This window comes from Talpa occidentalis, unplaced genomic scaffold, assembly GCF_014898055.3.
Source record: "Talpa occidentalis isolate TD23 unplaced genomic scaffold, MPIMG_talOcc4v2.1 talOcc4.16, whole genome shotgun sequence".
In the NCBI taxonomy this organism is placed as follows: domain Eukaryota; kingdom Metazoa; phylum Chordata; class Mammalia; order Eulipotyphla; family Talpidae; genus Talpa; species Talpa occidentalis.
Window position 1 is genome coordinate 14,626,523 of NW_023601653.1, and position 21,397 is coordinate 14,647,919.

Consider the following 21,397-nt stretch of genomic DNA (forward strand, 5'->3'; position numbering starts at 1 on the left):
GGACTTATTATTTTGATAGCATGGGTTTCTAGTCCCATAATTACTGATGACAGTGCAATCAGATACCAATTTAACACTGAAAATTTAGAAGAGGATTTTCTAAAGATACTAAATTTAAAGTTCATGAACTTTGACTAAAAGACACCATAATTATATCCTGAAAATGATTCATGAGTATTTTTGACTTCCAGTTTTGATCCCACTGACTCCATTTTTGCCCTCATTTATGTGATTCTACTGCAGCTTCAATGTCTTTAACTGTAGAGAAGCACTAGAACTTTCTGCTATGCTGGAAATAGCCTCTATTTGCTTTGTTCAATCCAATAGTCATCAGCCATGTGACCAGTAAGTCCTTGAAGTCAGAGTTGACAAGAATCGAGTAGTTATGGTAATTGAGAGGTCATTCTTAACATAAGGTAGAGAAATTCTATGGAGTTAATGAAGGTAAAAATTTACTGTGGTAGGTTAAGGAGCAAATGGGAGATGAAGGAGTAGGGAATAGCATGTGATCTGGGGAGGTGAGGAGTGAGACAGAGCGGTATTGGAGGTGGTTCCACAGAATATGGACATAAATGAACTCTACTCAGAAAGCATTAGCAGATGAGGCTCTCCTTAACCAGATGAGACTCGAACCCAGCTCTTTATAGACTCAAGTATATTGCTATTTTGAAAAATGACTGGCTGGATGATGTACTGGGATATTTTTGGAGTCCCTATTATTACAATAAGAGAGAAAACAGAAAATTGCTAGCAGCCTGCCTTGTTGGTGACAGTGAATCCTTTTCTTTACATTTCCATAATTAGTACCATTTCCCTTGGGCACATCCTCACCATTTACATTGTGCTCCCCATAATTTTCATTCATTTTTCAAGTATTTGCTAATTATTCTGTATGCTAGGAAATTTGACCAAAAGGAAAGACTTCTACCTTTCCACAATTCTTCAGAAAGTTTCCTTTCTTATAAAAGGTAGAGAAGATGGTACATTGATGATTGCAAGAAAGCAGTCATTTTTAGAAATTTAATTCAAATCTTCCCAGTATTCAAACATTGAAATCAGTGTTTTTTCATAAAATCAGGTAATTTCATATTAACTATATATAGTATATATATACTTCATGTACTGTGTTTGTACAAAGAAACAAGGGCCTGTATTTTGTATGAGCTAGTATTGTGGGGTGGTTCTTTAGCTCACAAAAGAACTGGTGATGCTCTAACATGTAGATGTTTTTTGGGTTTTGACCTTTGGTTTTTAATAGCTTGGGTAACTCCTTTTGGAAAATCCCTCAAAAAGAAAGTCCAATGCAGAGATATATCATATTCTCTGCCCGTGACACACCCGTCCATTTCTGAAAATAAGAATGCTTTCTCCAAATGCAGTCATTTATATTCTTAGCCATGCTCTGTTGTGTGCACTGAGTAATTTCTTGAGCGCAGTGTTTCCTATGGCATGTTGCCAGGGCTGGCTTTATTTGTTTTTCATTAGGCTTTTCATTATCATGTTGCTATATACCTGGATACTTCTGCCTCCTCGGAGACAGCCAGGGTAGCTTAAGCATAGGAATGATACTATAAGTAGGTGGAATGTTTTTATCCAGTAAATGCCCATTTTAAATCCCTACCTCTGGTAGCATTCTAATAGTTTTAATCTTTCTAAGAACAGTCAATTATCCATTTATAACATAGCCTGATATTAAATTGTTTACATCCATCTATTCTGTCCCTGTCTAGGAAAGACATTAGTCTCACTTTGAACCACACTAGAATGATTCCTCCTCCTTTATTATCTCAGGAAAAGGTATCATGATCCACTCCTGTTGCCCAAGCCTGGAACTAATGCATATTATGCATACATCCCTTATTTCACTCCTTCAGTCCATGAGTCCCTCCTCTGGCGAGTTCTCAGATCCACCCACTTCCTTCTAGCTCTCGTGACCACTACCTTAGGCTAAGAACAAGTTACTCTAGAACAACTGCTGTGACTTCTTCATGATCTTCATGCCCCCAGGAATGCTCCTTCATGCTGTCAATACCCACTGCTCTCCGTAAGGAGGCCTTCCATAATTTCTCTACATGAATGATTTTGTCTTACACACTAAGAAGGCAGAGTATGACTAGCCCAGCAAAGTGATCTGAACTTTTGAACTACTCTATAGGTTCCTCAATTTAGTGAAAACTCTACTTTACAAACCCCAAAAGATGGAAATTTAGACACAATAGGCAATCAATAAATGTCTGGATTAGAATATTAATCAGAGCTCTAAAAAATCATTGCAATCGGAATTTCAGGGCAAGATTGGTCCTTGGAATGTATGGCTCAACTTTGTCATCTTATAGGTAAGCAAATGAGATCCAGTCACAGAAACCAAATTGGTCTTTCCAAATTTGGAATCTCATGTAACTCCTTTTCTGAAAATCTGTCCTGCCTTCCCATATGGTCAGGATAAACTCAAAATTCCTCAGCATAGCACACAGTGTTTGTACAGTCTGGCCTCTGTTTACCTTTCCAGCCTTACTCTTTTGCTTCTCTCTGTGGTTTATGCAAGAACTCGATGCTTCCAAGTACAATATGCCCTTTGTTACCCACAGGACATAGCACATCATTTCTCCTTTGTCCTTCCTCTTTTGAATGCTCTCTCCGAACCATCCTTGAGGTATCTGAAAACATACCTCAGGTCTCATCTGGGCTCTCAAGCAGGTCACCATCACAGCAAGTCCACACACAGCATTTGAATTGCCTTTGACCTGTCCATTGGCATCACTCAGCTGGAAGAAATAAGGACAGCTGTGAGCAGGTGCCTGCATCACATTCATTGTTTTATACCCACATGTTGACTAGGGGCCTAGCATTCAGTATTTTAAGATTAATTATTGTCACTTTTAAGATGCCTAGTATTTTTCATCAGCATTTCTCTCAAAATCTACTTTTAGGGGGAAAAAACAAATGGACTCATTCACACCGATGTATTGGTCACTAATAATCCTAAATGCAACCCTTCTTAGAAGCATTTACATTGTTATCATACAAAGATTTAAGTCAAAGGAATAGAATCCCCAGTGCCGAGAATCCAACCTTAAATAGTAAGTCACGAGAATATTTGTGAGGGGAAAGAAGCTTTCTCAGAACAGCTCAGTCATATAGGTGATCTACTCTGCTCGCTCCCTCATTGGAGAATGTCTTTGTTTATAAAAATCATATAATTTGTTGGCTATCTTTTCTCATATTTAATGAATCATCATTTACCCATAGTAAAAACTGCCTGTTTTAACTTGTAACCTTTCTGAATTTGTTCTAGGGAAGCAATGTTATGGAAGATCAGGATTTGTTGGAAATTGGAATACTTAATTCTGGGCATAGACAGAGAATTCTACAGGCAATCCAGCTCCTTCCAAAGGTGAGCAGTGTTGTGCTTTTTTTGTTTGTTTGCTTGTTTGTTTTTTACCTACAGGGACCAAAGTGATTTTAACTCTCAACAGTTTTAACTCCCGGTTAATTCAAGAGCGTGTTATTGTTTAGGACCCATTTCTTCATAGCTGTGCAACTCCCAACTGCTGGTCTTAGATCCAACTAACCATTCAGACTCAATTATGTGCCAATCTCAGCTTTAGGTTTACCTAGAAGGATGTCACACAGGAAACACCTCTGCCTGTCAGCAGGGAAACTTCCAAGTTTCTCTTCAGTGGGATCTCATATCAGTAAAAACATTAGTCTATGCCCCTCAAGTGAAAGCTCAGGCTCAGGAAGACAAGGGCAGGAATGTGGGTGCATGAATGTTCCTGGGTTATAAGTTCATGTCCCTTATGAAGCAGTATCTCTTGTAACAGCTCACAGACTTAGCTTCCAGGGACAAGGGACCTGCCTAATTACGTGAGTCATCACTCAGGGATGTCCAAAGTATCACATCCCCATCAGGTATTTATAGTTCATATATAAATCCTTTCCGGTCCAGATGCAATTTGCCAGCCAGGTATCATTTTAACTATAAGCAGCATGTTACCTAGCAACCGAGTTGACCTTCTGTTTCCAGATAAGCTTTCTTAAGAGCTAAAGCAAAAGGTAGGATCTGGGCATTGGTCTTCAAGATATGTGGGATTTTAATTGCCAAGAACAGGGAGAGGCATTTCAGGGGCCAGCAGGAATCAAATAAATACAGGTACAGTCCAACAACACAGGACCAGAAGCACTAGAGGAACAGCGATACTGTGTGATTTGAAAGCCAGTGGGATTTGCACAACGTGAATGTACTTACTTGGCACTGAACTATACACTCCAAAATGGTGAAGGTGGTAAATGTTATGTGTTATTATTTCACAACTTTAAAAAACCATTTCAAGAAAAGAAGAAGAAAATCCAGTGTGATTAATGCAAGGGGAGCTTGTAGTCAGAGATAAAGCAAAAAATAAAAAAAAAATCATAGGTTGAGTCACTTTGTGGCAGGCTAAGGAATTTTAAATTTGTTCTGTAGTCACTGGGAAGCAGGCATAACTGGGCTGCTTTGGACCAGTTAATTCTAGAAGCAGTATATAATGGGAGTGAAAGGGAGGGAATATTGAAGTGACATCATCCATTAGGAAATAAGATCTGGGGACAGGATTTGGAGGCAGGGCATGAGACAAACAGTAATAGCAGCACCTACCTCTGTGAGTTTATCTTATATTTTGTATTCTCTTTTGTTCTTTTCCTTTCTAAAGAGGCTATAATTTCTCCTCTTCAGAATGGAAAAGATAAATATTAACCACTAATTCTAAGGAACTGACCTAGTGAAATTTGCCAACTGACAGTGAACTGATTTCCTACTGATAAAAACTTAACACTTGCAAATTCAAGGACAGTAAAGCATGCAGAGGAATTCTGTCATAGGATTTTCTACCCTAAAAGGGAAAGAAATAAAGTGCCCTTAGAATTAATTCTTGAAGTAAATCCTATAATTGTGTTGATCATCTGTCCACTTTTGTATCTTTGCTTAGAATATTAAATCCTCAGCAAATTTTCCCCTCATTGTCAGCCAGGGCTTCGGCATTGCTGTGTCCGCAACAGTTAGCAGGCTGCCCAACCTGTGCTGGGTGTGGAATAAATCAATAAATGGCATGGTGCTGTCTGTCATTGAAAGTTCAACTCAAACCATTCCATAACCCTCCTTTTATGAAGCTTCCCCTTAAATGGAGCCACTTTTTACCACCATGGTAATTATCACCCTTGTCCAAACTAACTCCCTCTCAGTGAGCCACAGTAGTTTCTAATCTGTCTCCTCCAGGGTAGACTACCTGAGTCAATTTCTCATTGGTCCTCTCTAGCCTGGATGACTCATAGATGTCTAGCCTCTGCCCTAGTTGCCTTTCTGACTGCTCTACAGTTGGATTTCTACAATCAGAACAATTCTTCTAAAACATTAATCAGCTCATACCACATTCTGCTTTAAATCTCCACTGACTTCCCTCCTCACTTAGAATAAAATGTTTATCATGGCATACAACAGTCAGTATAGGATCTGGCCCCCTCCCACCTCTACCACCTTATTTCTCCTATTCCTACAGTGTAATAAGGTAGCGCTCTTTTTGTTCCAGAACATTCCTAGCTCATTTGGCCTCAAGATCTTTCCAAATTGGTCTCTCTGACTAGAAATGCTTTTCTTCTGATTTATATGCTTGCTTCTTTTTTTCCTTTTATTTCACAATTTCCATCCTTTTTTTAATGGACATTTGTATAGGCTATTGCCACTGTAACTGGGTATCCTGTAATTTCTACAGCTAAGTTTTGAAATATGATATAAAGCATACAGCTAAAAATATTCAAGCATCCTGGTAGGAAGTAACAGTGAATAATATCCATATAGTATCACAGGATCTTTACCATACTGTGTGAATAATACTCTAAATAGAATTTAAGAAGAAATAGCTCACCTTAGGAATGTTGACATTACCATCACATTAGAGATTCTCAATATGCAGGCAGAGGAACTTATTGAAGAAATTTATTGATATAAAGAAGTAGTTGTGATGAAGAGGATGAAGGTGCCAAGGCAGTGATGTCACAAGCTAGCTTCTATATGTCATCAAGTCTCTACTCAGCTGTCCTCTCCTCACAGAGACCTCTGTGACCTCAAAGTCACACCACTTGCCCCTCATCACCCCTTCATGTGACTTTACCTATCATAGCATGTATGGCTACTGAAGGTATATTGTTGGTTTGCTTTCTTCTTCATTTTCCATCTCTCTCCTAGGATGCAAGGTGCATGAGTCAGACACCTTTACTATCTTTTTTCTTTCTATATACCAGACCCTCAAACAGTGCCTGGTACCTCCTAGGTAGTGAAAAAAATATTTGTGGAATGAAATGTTCTCTGGCATTTGATGGCACTATGCTGTTTTGTCTGAAGGCAAAAATTCTCTCACTTTCACATGATGGGTATCCTGAGGCCAGAGACTATGTCACAGCCATTCTTGAATTTCTCAGTGTGCTTAGCTCAATTTTCACATGTTTTTCCAAAATAATATTTTAAATCAAAGGGTATCTCAATTTTTAAGATATAGATATAATCCTGTGTATGCCATTTGATAATGAGAAATAAAAAAACCCTAAACCCAGAATTATTTGGAGCATAAATGGAGTGTTTATTTTTAAAACAGAGTATCATTTCCATTAGAGAAAACAATATAATAGAAACAATACAAAATTAAGCATCTCTCAAGAGACTAATGCAGAAGTGCTTGCCATGCACACAAACGAGTAGAGACCATCTAAAAACATCCAAACACGTGTTCAGCAGCACAAACAGAATGTTATAATGCTGCAAATTGATGCTTTGCCTTCTTAGGTAATGAGCCCAATCTTCAGATGGTTAATAGTATAATTTTACCGCCAGCATATTCGTTTGCATTCTCACTAATTTTGCATTGCCAGAAAAAGGACAAAATGTCTCTTTGTTTTGTTTATAAGATTTCGGTCTTCAGAATATTTGTGTTCTTCATCTGTCATAAGAAATATTCCGTGATTGCTACCTGAGATCCTTTAATTAACATATTGTGTTTTTGAGTCAGCAATGAAACAGTACTTAAAGATACTTAAAACAGTGCTAAAACAGTATCAAGATAGTGCCAAGGGACAGTGCCTAAGGAGGGGGACAGTTCACTCAGTGGATTCTTACCGATGTGTACACCTGCAAAATCACCTAGGCTCAGATTCCAACAACAGGTCTATGTAACAAACAGGAGATTGGGGAAAGGGAGTTTCTGAGGCCACAGTGGCTGACTGTATCACTCCCAATAGTGTCTGCAGTGTCTAGAAGTCCTAAACAAAGGCTGTTTGTGGAAAATGAGGTGACACTGCACAGCCCACAGTCAGAGTGTGAAGCCTGGATGCTGGACCAGACAGTGATGAACTCATCAGCATCAGGAGGTGGTGCCAGAGAACCAGAGGCTGTAGACAGCACTTCATGAGCTGTTGGCATAGACCAACAATGAATGGTTATTTGAGATAGTAGGCCCACGCCAGCACTGTTCCTTGCAGGTAATGTCAGAGGCAGGTGCAGTGGCCAGGTGTCTGCAAAGGTCTATAGAGGTCTGGAGGTCTAGAGATCTAGAAGTCCATGGAGAGCTGGTGAATCCCACACAGGTCATCTGCTTGATGCTTCTCTCTCTTCCGAGCCCGTCTGCTTAATCCTTCTTCGAAGATGGTTTAATGGATCCTTCTTTACTCTACAGAGGCCAGCTGCTGACTGACTCAGTGGGCTCTTGCCCTGCCTTATATCCACTTCAGAGTCCCCCACCCTGCAAGCCTGATTAGATCATTTTCAACCCTAAGCATTTGATTGAACTGCTTAGCACCAATCAGCTCACTGTCTACTTCTATTAGGAAGTGACGAAAAGGGAACTGTCTTGCACCAGAGTAGCTCCCTTGACCAAATTGGGTGCCCACAGTGGATCTCTCCCTTAATATAACTCATCCTGAATTGAAAATATACTTCAAAATACTAGCAACTTGTGCAAACAAGCTCGCTTCATTTTTCAGTATATCCTTTTCTAATATTTTCCTATTTAATATCAGTTAGGGTTATTGAATAGATGACTGTGCTTGCTATACCCCACTTCTTTGCTTCCTGATCTAACTAGTTCATCTGCTGCCACCCCACACAATCACTGCTAAGGTCACCGGTAACCAATAAAGCAGGTATTCCACAAACCCTTTCTACCTACACCTTCCTTTGGCCTTTATAGGTTCTGATAGTACTGTCAACTGCCATCATTGTCTTCTTTGGGCTTCCATGCTACCCAGTATCTTCTTTTCTTCTATGTTGCCCTTCCTCTCCTTGCTGGCTCATTCTCTTCATATAAATATTGCAGGTCGTTAAAACTCAAATTCAGAAATACATGCTGGCTGCGAATATTGTCATCAAAGGACTCTTGGTCACTGTACTTTCTGCTCTTTGTTGCTCGGTTCACTGTTACCCTTTTTCTTTGCTACATGCTGATAAACATCTGCATTTTAGCTGCCCTTTATTTCTAAATTCAACTCAGTATAACTAGTATTTGTTGGACTATATAGTTTCAAGCATTTTTTTTTTTTTTTTACTGATTGGCACTGAATACCTCTGATTAGATTAAATTATCCCCTTTCACATTCTCAATTTAAGATTTTTGCTGGGAAAAATAAGAGATTTTATGTCTAGTTTTGTTATGCCAATAGAAAAAGAAGATTCGGTGTCAGTTACCTATTGCTCATTAATAAATTAGCCCAAATTTTAGTGGGATTTTACGGCATTTATCATCTCACAGTTTTTGTGAGTTAGGAATCTTGGAGAGGCTGAGCGGGGTCCTCTGGCTGTGGGTCTCCCACATGCCTACAGTCACTGCGGTCACACTCAGCTGAGATGGGTCTACCACCCCGCTTGCTTAGGTGGTTGTAAACAAGATTCAATTGCTTCGGGGGGTTTGGCCTGAGGTCTTGGTGCCTCATAAGCTATTGACTGATCACATCCCCCAGTTTCACGTCACATGGGCCCCTCCATAAAGCATCTCACAACGTGCATCTGACTTCAACAGCACACAGGAGGGGCTGTTTACACATGAGTGTGAAAACCAGGAGGTGGGATCATCAGGAACCATTTCAGAAGTTGGCCGACTGCAGATACACTTTATCATGATCCACTTTACAGTCTAATTTCCGCCATGTGTGGTTAAGATGGAATAAACCGTCATCAACATTAAAACAAATGTGTCTTTTATTTCCATGGGAAAGCTCCATGGGACTGTGATATGCACAATTAGATGATTTAGAAGCCATATTTACAAACATGACTCAAAAAGAGGCACATGTTTCTGGAGTGTAGGGTTAGGTATAATGCAGCATGACAGGATGTAATCACATAGAAATGAGAGACCCTGGAGATTTGCCAATTGCCCCAACAGATTTCACGAAGATCTGAATGCCACAAGTGATACACACACATCAGTAATCCCGTAAAAAATGACAAATATTAAAGGCATCTTCATTCTTCATGGTGCCTCATTACTGAAAGCAGCATGTTTCCATCTATATTAGAGGATTGAATTAATCAAACGCCATTGAAAAGGCTTTAGGGAGGTTAGTAAAGAAAACATATTTTTGAAAACAAACAAAACTTGAAAGTAGAGCATTTAATGTTAGACCCAATCAGAAAAAGTTGATCAACAAATGACCGCCCTTCCCCCAAAAAAGCTGTGAGCAGGAAAATGGAGATGTACTGGCAGAGGTTGAGAACTCAAAAACTTTTAAGGGCAATAGCAATACAGAGTGATGGAAAATAGCAAACTGGAGAACACAAACTACCCACCCCCAAAAGTGCTGGTTTTGTTTTCAAATATTTTGTTAATAAAACAAAGCACTGGGGACCAGATTTAGTTATGGTGATGGTTTTGTTAATCCTGTATTATCAGGGAAGAGAATCTAGTCATTCTGTGCTAGAAACATTTTGCTTCATCTCAACTGCTGCCCTTCTTCACAACATAACTCCTATTCATTCCTTATGATTTATTCCTTGCAGAGACCTTGCTTCACATGCTCTGTCCGGACCAGATTGCTAAATATAACCCTTCTGTGCTCCCATTACACTCTTTAAAATTACCATTGATTAGTTTATCTCTCACTCAAGATTAAGATCTTTGTCATATTCATCTTTGTTTCCTAAGCATGAAGCACAAGCACCTACATACACATAAGATGCTTAAGTGGCATTTCTTAGATTGAATTGAACTGAGCCAACCAAGAATGCAGATTAGAGTGAGTCTTGCATAGGTCAGGTTAGGACCCCCAAAGACATTCCCAAATGAACACATTTATATTTAGATGTTTTACAAAAGTCCTCCATGAATATAATACCCACAATCCTGGTGGCCAGCATCTTTCTGAAGTGACCTCCCTCATGCATCACACTTTCTCTTTATAAGTAGAGACCAATGACCAATAAGTAGTCTGCTCTTCAGGGGTTCCTTGGGAGAAGGAATGGTTGTTGCTTATAAAGCTCTTTGGGTCCTTTGAAATGACAAAGCCTGGTACATACGAAGTATAAAATAGCTCTAAGTACTTTGAGCTGAAGAGACATCCCAGAGTGTAAATGTGGTGCCATCCCAATTGCTTAATGATGTGTTGCTCCAGAGTTTAATGCAATCTCAGAAGGCAAGGCGGCTGCTTCATTCTAAGTTAGAGAGCAGATGTTTTGATGTCATATTTTATTTTATTTTTTTAAAGATTGATTTATTTATGCATACAAGAACTGGGGTACAGGCCAGAGGTGTGAGGGGTGAGAGAATTCATCAGAGACAGAGCGGGGAACAGAACAGGAAGATTGACTGAAGTACACTGCTGAGGGGAGCAGTGGGCGAGTCAGGAGAGGTCTGCTGCGCCATGTAAGTAGCTCCCTGGTCCACTGGGGATCGAACTCATGCTGCAGAAGCTGCAGATTGCTTCATAGGTTGCATCTTAACCCCTTGCACCACCAGGGAGGTCCCATTGATGTCATATTTTTAAACTTAAAATATCACAGGTGAGGAAACAAAGTACAGGTCATATTAAATTTTGTAGACCAGAGAGTTAAAATATCATTTTTTACTCACCCCTCCTGATATTTATAGAGAAATAAGAGAGACATACTGCAAGTAGATTCTGATCTATTGCCATCTCCAGCAACTGTCATCCTTCCACTCTGAGAAGCTCACCCTTATTCAATGAAGTGTGATGGCTCTCATGGAGTGGAAAAGTAAAGGAATGTAGATATCCAGGTGCTTTCTCTTCATTTTACCATTCTCCTAGAAAATTATAATTTAGAACTGGAAAGGATCTATAATATCCAGCTCAATCTGTCACCTGGGACATTTCACAGATGAGGAAACCAAGTCCTGGTCATATAAATGATTTTCCCAGAGGCAGATTGTTCCTTAGCAATAGAAATGCAGCTAAGTCCCGGGTGCCTGTGATCAACATTGCCTCCTGGATGGATACTGCGCTCTATCAAAGGCCAGGGCTCTGAGGATGCTTGTGCATTTGTGAGAAAAACTGTTTAAGGTCAGGAAAGAATCAATTGACTAAAAACAAGAAAAAGAAGTGTTTATAAAATAGGGCTTAAAAGGCAGTTTTTGCATTCTCCGTGAACCATTAAACTCCCTCCTCAAGATTGGAAAGGAAGAACTATGGCAGGAATCCAAAAGCCCTAGGAAAGCAAGAAGAGACAGACATGGAAAAAAGAAGAGAGGCAGACACAGACCTTGTCAGTTGTTTAGCAGCCCCTGAAGGGGTCAAACCACTTTTTATCCTTATATGTGGTCTCAAAGAAGCCTCACTCACAATAGGCATTGCTACTTCAAAGAAGGAAAGGCATGATACAATGAAGTAAAATAACTAATCTTATTTATTTTCTTTTCAATCTGTGTAGAAAGGCAAGAAAGTTGAGCAAGATAGAAGGTCACTCTCCAGGAGAGTGAAAACACGTCTTTAGAGCATTAAACTCCATGAAGGTGATATTTTTGTAGGATTGAGCCAGGAAGCAGTATTATATTTTGGTTAGAACCATGGCCAGACCCCCTAAGTTTGGTTTTACCTGCTCGTTGGGGGTGATGTAAGAGTATAATGAGTCAATATTTGTAAAGCACTTACAATGGAATCTGACACATCGTATGTGCTACATTAGTGCTTATTCGATACACTTTTAAAAAAAGATTGAAGGCAGACCAAGAAAAAAGGGAGGTTCTTTCAATTCATTGATTATATCTGAAAATTACTACTTCAGGCATAAACAATTAGCAAAATGAATCTCCTTTTATTTATTTACTCAATAGCTGTTTAATGAAATGCCTGCAACATGCCAGGCAATGTTCTAGATGTTGGGGAGTTGGTGTTGGGAAACAGGATCTAAAAGCTTGCATTAGTGGCTGGTGTAGGCCAAGGGAAGTAAAGAAATAAAAACAAATGTAGCTTTTGGTCATGATAAGTATTATAGAGAAAAATTAAACAAAAGGATAGACAGAGTATGATGAGAATGTGCGCCATTTTAGATGGGCAAACTAAGGTTCTCACCCGGCAGCTTACTGAGGTTTTTAACCACTTTGCTGCATTGTCTAAACATTATACTCCAAGGTTCTATAAAGAGACTAAGGGGCTATTGATGTAAGAAGCTAAATAATCTACTGAAGTTGCCATTAAGGAACTGGCAGTCTTGCCAGGACTCAAAAATGAACTCTTAAACTTTATAGTGTAACCTTATTCAGTCCTGGCTTAGCTACCTACTGCTGTGTCACTGTAGGCAAGTTACTTATATTCCTGAATCACAGTTTCCTCATCTGTAAATTGGAGATAATAGTAGACCTACCACATTTTGTTATTTTGAGTTTCATAAATTTTAAAATGCATGTGAATTGCATGAGATTTGGAAGAACTGAATTGAGATTCATTATAACCACTTGCATTTATTTAGTAAATGCTCACTGAACTGACAAAACTAAAAAAAAAAAAAAAAATGACATTGCTAACCAAAAATGACAAAAGGTCCAAAAGGACCTCAGTTATGATGTGAGAGTTCGTGACTTAAAGTTGTCATGACTGCATTGCACTCGTGAACTTTCTATTCTTCCCATTTCTCACAAGGCATATCACACATTTTCTTGATAAGAAGCAGGTGAATTTATTTTTACCACATTTAGTATTATTGTTTAACCCATCAGGAGCAACACGAGAGGTGTATAAAAATAATAAATAGTACCTTCCTAGCTAGAGATTAAGCGAATAAGCGTAATACTGAGAGGGTTTCCGGTCTGCATCTCTTAGAGGTAATGTGATCAGTCCCCAACTACATAGAAAGTGGGAGAGACGTGGAAATGAAAAATACATTGAACAAAAAGGGCTCAGTTAAGGTCTGTGGCACTGGAAGGAACAGAATTGATCTAAGAAATGAGGTGGTCAGACCTTGACAGTGCAGTCTCATTAAATTGCTAAAGGCTTTGTGATGTCACAGAAAAGCAGAACTATGCAAATTTATGCAAGAACTCTTAAAAAATAAATACACCATTTTGAATGAGCTATTGTTCCCTCTCTGCTGTACAAATGAATTAAGTGCTAATTTGATGGTTGAATATAATTCGCCTTTGTTTCTTATTTTTTATCAATAGCATTCTAATGAGAGGTCTTTTTTTATACATGCAAAGGCATTGAGCATCTACTTATGTCTCAGATACAGTGCAAAGAGAAACAAGATGAAATTGCACAGCGTCTGCCTTCAAGAAGATGACAGTCATATAGAGGAAGTCAGGCCAATATTTAAGTGATTTTAATAGAAAGCCAAGCATGGCATGAACTATTATGGGAGTAGAAATACAAGCTTTGGCTGGGAAGTTCTCTTCTGTTCAGTGAATGAGGAAAGGGTTACTGAAGAAGCAGATAAATCAAAAAGCCATTCCTAAAAACTTTGGTGTGAGGAGTTTTGAGATAACTCGTGACACTCCAAGCAAAAAATAACCCAAAGCGTTTGCTTAGCTTGTTCAAGAAGATAGATATGTTTTTTTTTTTCCTTTTCCAATTTGTAATAGTTATCCTCTGAAATTACAGCTAGTGCCATCAATCCAGCTACAATTTCATCCATCCCTTTCCCCTTCAAGCTATAATGAATCAGATACTTCAAACCCAATCAGTTAGCTTCTATGGAGCAGGCAAAACGAGTAACAGAATTAATACTCTCCCACCCCTAAGCTACACTTTTTTTCATTACATGGAACTTTTTTGTGATTTTCTTTTCTGGTGATCAACGGGATTTAGATGTCCATCTTTTGGCTTTGGGTTCTAATCTGATGGTTGATCTTCTGTGTGCACTTAGTGAACAGTCTCCTCAAGAGTCTGCAAATTCCCCAAGGAGTTCCTGAGCATGCGCAGAATAACACTGCAGGGAGAACCCCTGTGAAATAGCCAACCCTTAAACAGAACTATCCTATGTCTCAGGATTATTCTAAGTACTATTAGATTAACTCTAAATCAACTCAATCCAATCTTAAAATTAAGTCTCTATTTTACAGATGAAGAAACTAAGACATAGAAAAGTTAAGTAATTTGCTTAAGGTCATGCAATTAGAAAGTGGCAGAGTTAGGATTTGAACCAGGCAACCTGGCTCCAGCACCCATGCTCTTCCGATGCTTCCTTCTGCTGTCTCTATCATAAGGAAGCACATCTCTGTGCTCTGGGAATCGCCTTTCGATGCTTCAGCCTTGGAACAAATGACTGGCCATTTTCACTCTGTGCTTTGTAGCTTCTTCTAGTTTAGTAAATAGAAGTTCAGCTTCTTTTTAGTTAACAGATAGCAACTGCTCTTTTCAGAGAAATTGAGCACTCAAACTGTCAGATTCCTTCTTTCATGGCTTTAAGAGAAAATATATTTTAGCTTACTTGTTCTATGAATTCATGATGGGATAACTGCTAAACAGATACATTTGAATGATTTTTAAGGTTATAACATGAACCACAGAGTCCCCACAGTTTAAAAGCTTTTTTTATCAGTTTTAACCCTCAATTCTATCTCTACTCAGAGGCCACTGCTTGTATAAAAGGGTTGTATTTATAACTTTCTAAGTACTAGAAGGTAAATTAATTATAGAAAATTTAGAATGGGAAATTTTTTCCATGAATGTGCAAGAGACTGCTGCAGTAAATGTAGAGGAGATTGATTCCCCAGCCTCTCACCTTTGGAGCTCAACTATTTCATCAGTTGGTTTCCACTTTGGATGGCACAGTTCTCTAAGTGTGATTGATGTAGATATGAACCAGCAATGACCTCACATCCCAAGACCTTAGCATCCCTGGTACATTTTATATAGAGTCAGATAAGAAAAAACAAATACTAGTTCAAAGAGATATGTGCTATATCCCCATGTTGATAGCAGCATTATTTATAATAGCCAAGAGTTGGAAATAAACTAAGTGGCCACTGACAAATGATTAGATAAAGAGGTTGTGGAATATATATATATATGTATATTTAATAGCATGATATCAATATCATGATCTATATCATGGAATGCTAGTCAGCTATATAAAAGATGAAATCCTTGAAATTCTGCCATTTTCAACAACATGGATAGACCAAGAGGTTATTATGCTTATTGGAATAAGTCAAACAGAGAAAGACAAAACAATGATTTCACTGATATGTGGCACATCAAGAAGCTAAACAAAATATAGAACTAAACAAAAGAAAAATAAACTCTTAGACTGTAGAACAAATTAGTGGTTGCTGAAAGGGAAGGGGGAAGTAGGGTAAGAATCGGGTAAAAGGAGTCAATTGTATGGTGAAGGACAGAATTGGACTTTTAGTGGTAAACTTAATGGACATTAGTGACGAATGTGTAGGTTAATGATGCGCAGTTGAAGCTTATATAATGTTATACCGCAATGCTACTTCAATATAAAATTATATGCAAAAATGTTACAAGAAAGGAGATAAGTACTTGGGTGTCAGTGAAGATTTTCCGCATGGGTGGGTAATATTTGAACTGAATTTCAAAGAATTAATTGGTATTTCTAGCCAAATAAAGCATTGAGGGAGTCACTCATGACAGAGGATACTACCTGTGCTCCTGTTTGGTCTACAGGCAGTGAAGAGAAATGGATGCCCATATGTATCCATCCTCTGCCTTTATCTCTCTCTCTCTCTCCATCTCTCTGTCTCTCTCTTATGCACTCATGCTTTCTCCCTCATGCACACACATTCACTTACTTCTCCATATTTTAACTCGAAGATAAAGTATGGAAGAAATTCTTCCCAAGTTTCTCCAACCCACTCAAGTTTCTTTTCTCTTCTCTTCTGGAGCTTATAAAAAACTTTGGCACTTAATGATTTTCCTGTATTTATATATATTTCAAATGTACACTCAAGGATATTAAGTATTCCTGGAAGAAAGAAACCTTATATATGCTTTTACATTTCTACAGCACCTACAACAATGTTACATACATATTTTATCCTAAAAAGTGCTTGCTGAATTAAATAAGTAACAACCACAAAGACTTTGTTCTTTGTTAAGAGCTGACTTTCTACTAAAGCTATCCTATAAGTCAAGGTGAAAATTCTTAGTCACTGTCATATCTGAGGTAATGAAAAATTCTAAGGTGACCAAAACAACAACAATGAGACTGGAAACACTTTCCTGAGAACAAGCTGTCGGCTATTTGACTGCTCTTTTTACCCAATGGTAGTAGAAGAATTCTTGGGTTATCCCCTCTCTGTAGATATAAAAAGAAGCCCTGAGGAATTCCAATCTGGGCTTCAAAATAGGTTTACAGTTTTCTGTATCTTCTAGACCTTACTGAAATTGCTCCTAATGATTCATTCTGGTTGTTTCATGTCACATGAGCACCATAAATCAGACCTCTTCAGACCATGTGACATCCTTCCTGTTCTGCCTCTCCCGCTCTACCTTGTTATGGTGGATAGTTCCTGTCCCCAGAGCTTGAAATGTTGCCACCAGAACTTACCAAAAGTGTTCTCAGTGCTGTTAGTGTCCATGAAGGGAGCCAAATTTGTTCCTAATGACTGCCAAGGCTGCTTCAGCACTGCAGGTGCCCCGAGTGTCTAAGGTACTAATAATGTCTGTGCTACTGGCTAAGATACCCAGTATCTTCCCATCAAGGGCACCTTCACCAATGCCAACTGAATGTTCTGCCAATGCCACGGAAACCTGCCAATGTGAGCACCGCCGCCAACTGCCAGTGCCCAATGTTGAGGGCACAGTGTCTGCAATATGGCACCCTCTCTGCTTGTTGATGAAGTTGCTGCTGCCAATTCTGCAGATTCCTTTTGTTCCCAATTTCCCAAAAATGTTTCACGGTTTTTTATTACCACTTCTTCTTAAGGTATGATCCGTGGGAGCAGGACCAAGGCCCGGTGAGAGCCCAGAACCTGAAATCCACTCAGAATCACTCCCCCCACACTAACACTCATCTATTTTCCTTTGACTAAAATGCATATGTTTCGATTTTATTTGACTCAAATGCACCTACTTTTAGTAAAAGAGTCTTTTGAGGCCCCATGAAAGACCAGCCCTGCCTGTCATTCCCACATGTCTGCACATGATAGATGAGCCCAGTTCTACTCAAGCTGAGGTCCTTGTCACACAGCTGCAGCCATCAGGCTGACAGATTCCCAGGCCATGTTAGAGAACATGAAGCATTTGTTTTGTGTTCCAGGGAATCTGGCCACTTCCACCAACTCTACTGGAGCGTTCTATCCAAGCCACTAGTCCCTTTCTCTTGGATTACGTGCTCAGCCTTTCAACACGACCTCCCTGTTCCTACCTTTGCCTCCCTGAGATGTATTCTCGACAGAGTAGCCAGAGTGATTCTGCTGAGACATCAGTCAGATAGCACCACACCTCTCTTCATTCTTGCCCAAATGGATGCCCATCTCCCTCAGAATGAAAAGCAAATTCGGATAAGACACAGCCGCGGATGAGCCCTTCATAGCTTCACCTTGTCTGGCTTCTGACTACCTCTCTGACTTGTTCCCCACTCCTCTATTCCTACACACACTGCTCCAGCCCCACTGATATCCTTGCTATTCCTTGAACACACACAAGTTCGCATATCCTGAGGGCCTTTATTCCACTATTTCTTCTACATGGAATCAACCCCCTCACCCCCCCCGCCAAGTTTCCAACAGCCAATTCACCATCTTTAAATCTTTCTTCAAATCTTGGGCCTCCCCAGTGGTGCAGCGTTTGAGCGCTGGGTTGCGAAGCTGCCTGCAGCCTCTGCAGCGCCAGTTCGATCCCCGGCCACCGGCAAGGGTCCCACATGGTGGCAGACCTCTCCTGCCGCCCGCTGCTCCCCTCAGCAGTGTACTTCGTCAGTCTGCCTGTTCTGCTCTCCGCTCTGGCTCTGGTGAATTCTCTCAACCTCCCGCGCTTCTGACTATACCCAGTGCTTGTATAAATAAAAAAAATTCTTAAATAAATAAATAAATAAATAAATAAATCTTTCTTCAAAACTTGCCTTCTGAATGAAGCTTCCCCCACTCACCCTGCATAAAACTATATCATCCCTGTGCCCCTGGCCCGAACATACAGGTACTCTTAATCCTTCTGCTGTACTCTCTCTTATTTTCACAGCACTTACCAACTTCTGACATAATTTCCATATTTATTATGCTTATTAATTATTATCTTTTTCTCCCACTAGAATATAAGCTTTGCAAAGACTTACATTATTTGTTCACTGATGCATCCAGAATAGCACCTACACTGGTGTAGACTTGATATAAGTATTAGTTGAGTGAATGCATGGGAGGGTTCATGGCTGGATGGAGGATGGGTGGATGGGTGGATGCGTGGATGGGTGGATGGATGGGTGGATGCGTGGATGGGTGGATGGATGGGTGGATGCATGGATGGGTGGATGGATGCATGGATGGACGGGTGGATGGGTGGAGAGAGGGAGCAAGGAGAAGTGACAGGAGAGAGGGATGCATGGTGATGGATGAAAGGGTGTTATGTCCTTGTTTTTATAACTTCTATACCAATTTTCAGCCACCAAGTGAATTATCTCCTTTGTGCTGCCCTTCCCAGTAAGATCATGTTGTCACTGGTCAACCACTAAGTTTGGTTTTATGGTACATTTATCCATTTGAAGTACTTCAGTGGGTGATATTTCTATACACATGCCTGGGGGTTCCAAAAAAGGACATTTTTTAAAAATATGAAATAAAATGGAGTTGGAATGCAGAACATTCATAATCCTCTGAAGACTCAAGTTTGGGGAATTTATTTTAGTTGAGACTAATAACTTGTGAACAATTTTCCTGATTGATAGTAGCATATAAAGTTTCTGTTTTCAGAGCAAAGCAGGGTGCTCCCTAACCATTGAATAGATACACAAATGTCAGAAAACATGTACTGTCAGAGATTAAAAAAAAAAATGAAAGAGACCCCGTGTCTTTTTCTAAATATAGTTCACCTCACTGGTGAAGCTTGAAAATGTGAATGATGGTGTGCACCATTCAGCACCTTATTCTAGCTGCAATATATCCTCTTCATTTTTAATCTGGTTCCTTATTTCATAAAAGAGATTTGCCACAAGGAATAAATCAAAACAAATAGTGATGTTTAACAAAGGGCTCTAGGGTCAACATTATCTCAACAAGAATTGTAGAAATGAAAAGATGGTAAAAAGCATGTCCTTTTATTGAATTTTTAAAAACATCCTTTTACCAAAACCTTCAGGGAGAAGTACAATAAAACCATTCAGCCCCAGGTTTATGTATGCACTACATAGTGCTTCTAGGTGTTTGCACTCATACCCCCACCTATCTTACCTGGCAGATAACACCTGGCTCCCAGGTGGTGCTGCAGATAGTTACTCTGTGTGTACCCAGGTGAGACTGAAAAATCCAGCACCTTCCTGGTAGTCCTCTCACGTTGCTTGCAAAGTGATAGTTGATTTTTTTGTAGTTGTTGCTGTTGTTGTCACTTTTTTCTACCATGATTTTGAGAATGTCTGTTTTGGCAACTTCATTCCTCTAATCGGTGATCAGTTCAGCTCCTTTGATCCAAGGGAGTGTCTCTACCCCTGATGGGTAGGCATATGGAAAAGTTTAGCTAGAGCCTAAACTAGTCTGGTTCATGCTTTTACTTTGTTCACCAGCTGACTCTTGTGTGTTCCCAGAACTGGATCGCCGAGTATCTTGAAAACATTTCTTAGCCTATGGATGCTCCTCACTTCCAGTTTAAGTGATCTAAGACTTGTCAAAATAAGGGCTACCTTGGTCTCTCTCTGGATTAGAGCTTACTTTGTTTCTTTGTTCATGAAATAGAAATTATTAGACAATGAGAGGCAGTACGCAGTTCCAGAGCGCTTTGTGCTTTATTATCTCCTTTACTTCCCTAAACTTCAGTGCCCAGAGGTACCCAAATATCATCTCTTCACTGCTCCTGCCCTACGTCTGTGAACTCACTTCACAGACTGAACACTCAAGGGACCCCAAATGGAAAAGAAAATAGAGAGGTTACCACTCTCTGCAATTGTCCATCCATAGTGATGTTCAGTTCACTATTTTTGAGGGTTTAGGTTTTCTCCCTATTCTTTTATAGAAAGAGTATCCATAACAGAGTCTGAACAGAGAGACTTCAAGCAGCAAATTTGTTTATGTCACGTCTCTTTCCCTTGCTGCAGATACACAACAGAGACCTTATCACATCTTGCTTCCTGCTGCTATCACAGTGTATTAATCCTCTCAGTCCCCATAGGAGGAATGTCATTGATGAACACTTGATATAGCATCTGTGGGCTAGACTGTGTCTATGGAGTAGCCAAGGTCTCAGATGCTATAAAGGGCATTTTCCCAAAGATAACTAAAGCCCCTTATAAGTCAGATGATGGGTGTGAGATCACTCTGGGATCTTCAAAGTCACATATGATTCTTAGGTAATGTCCTTACCATTAATAGTCCTGTCCGTTCTGTAGATCTGTCCCAGGAAAGTTGCACTGTGATAGTACTTAGAAGGTGATGGATAGACTTTTTTCTGGGGCCCTGTGGTCAGCCGATCTGCCTTTCTCTTTTATGTTCAATCAGTCTTTTTAAGAGCCACTGATGAAATAGCACAGTGATATCTAAACCCAGGTCTCAAAGCCTGTATGAGAACTGATTCTCTCTCTACTTGTTAGACCTGCATTTGGACTTGACGGCACACTGCCTGCTAGCACTGCTTGTCCTGATTTATTTTCAGGGATGCTGTTAGCCCAAGTCTTGGGTAGCAGCAGGAACAGAGTAGAAGAGGCTAGAACAAGGAGCAGGAATAGAGGGAGGTATCCGATAATATCACTGTCTGGATCACAAAAGTCCTATCAGGGAGTCTGAGAGAACAAAGTACATCCAAGTGGGAAAAAAGGAGCCACGAT

General features: G+C 39.7%; 1 protein-coding gene across 1 annotated transcript in view; it reads left to right on the forward strand.

The window, feature by feature from the left end:
• The window catches only part of ANKS1B (ankyrin repeat and sterile alpha motif domain containing 1B), a 793,190-nt gene that overhangs the window by 527,989 nt on the left and 243,804 nt on the right, over positions 1-21,397 (forward strand). The window contains exon 18 of the mRNA XM_037513805.2: positions 3,296-3,394. Coding sequence (XP_037369702.2) covers positions 3,296-3,394 — 99 coding nt within the window. The remainder of the gene's footprint in view (positions 1-3,295; positions 3,395-21,397) is intronic.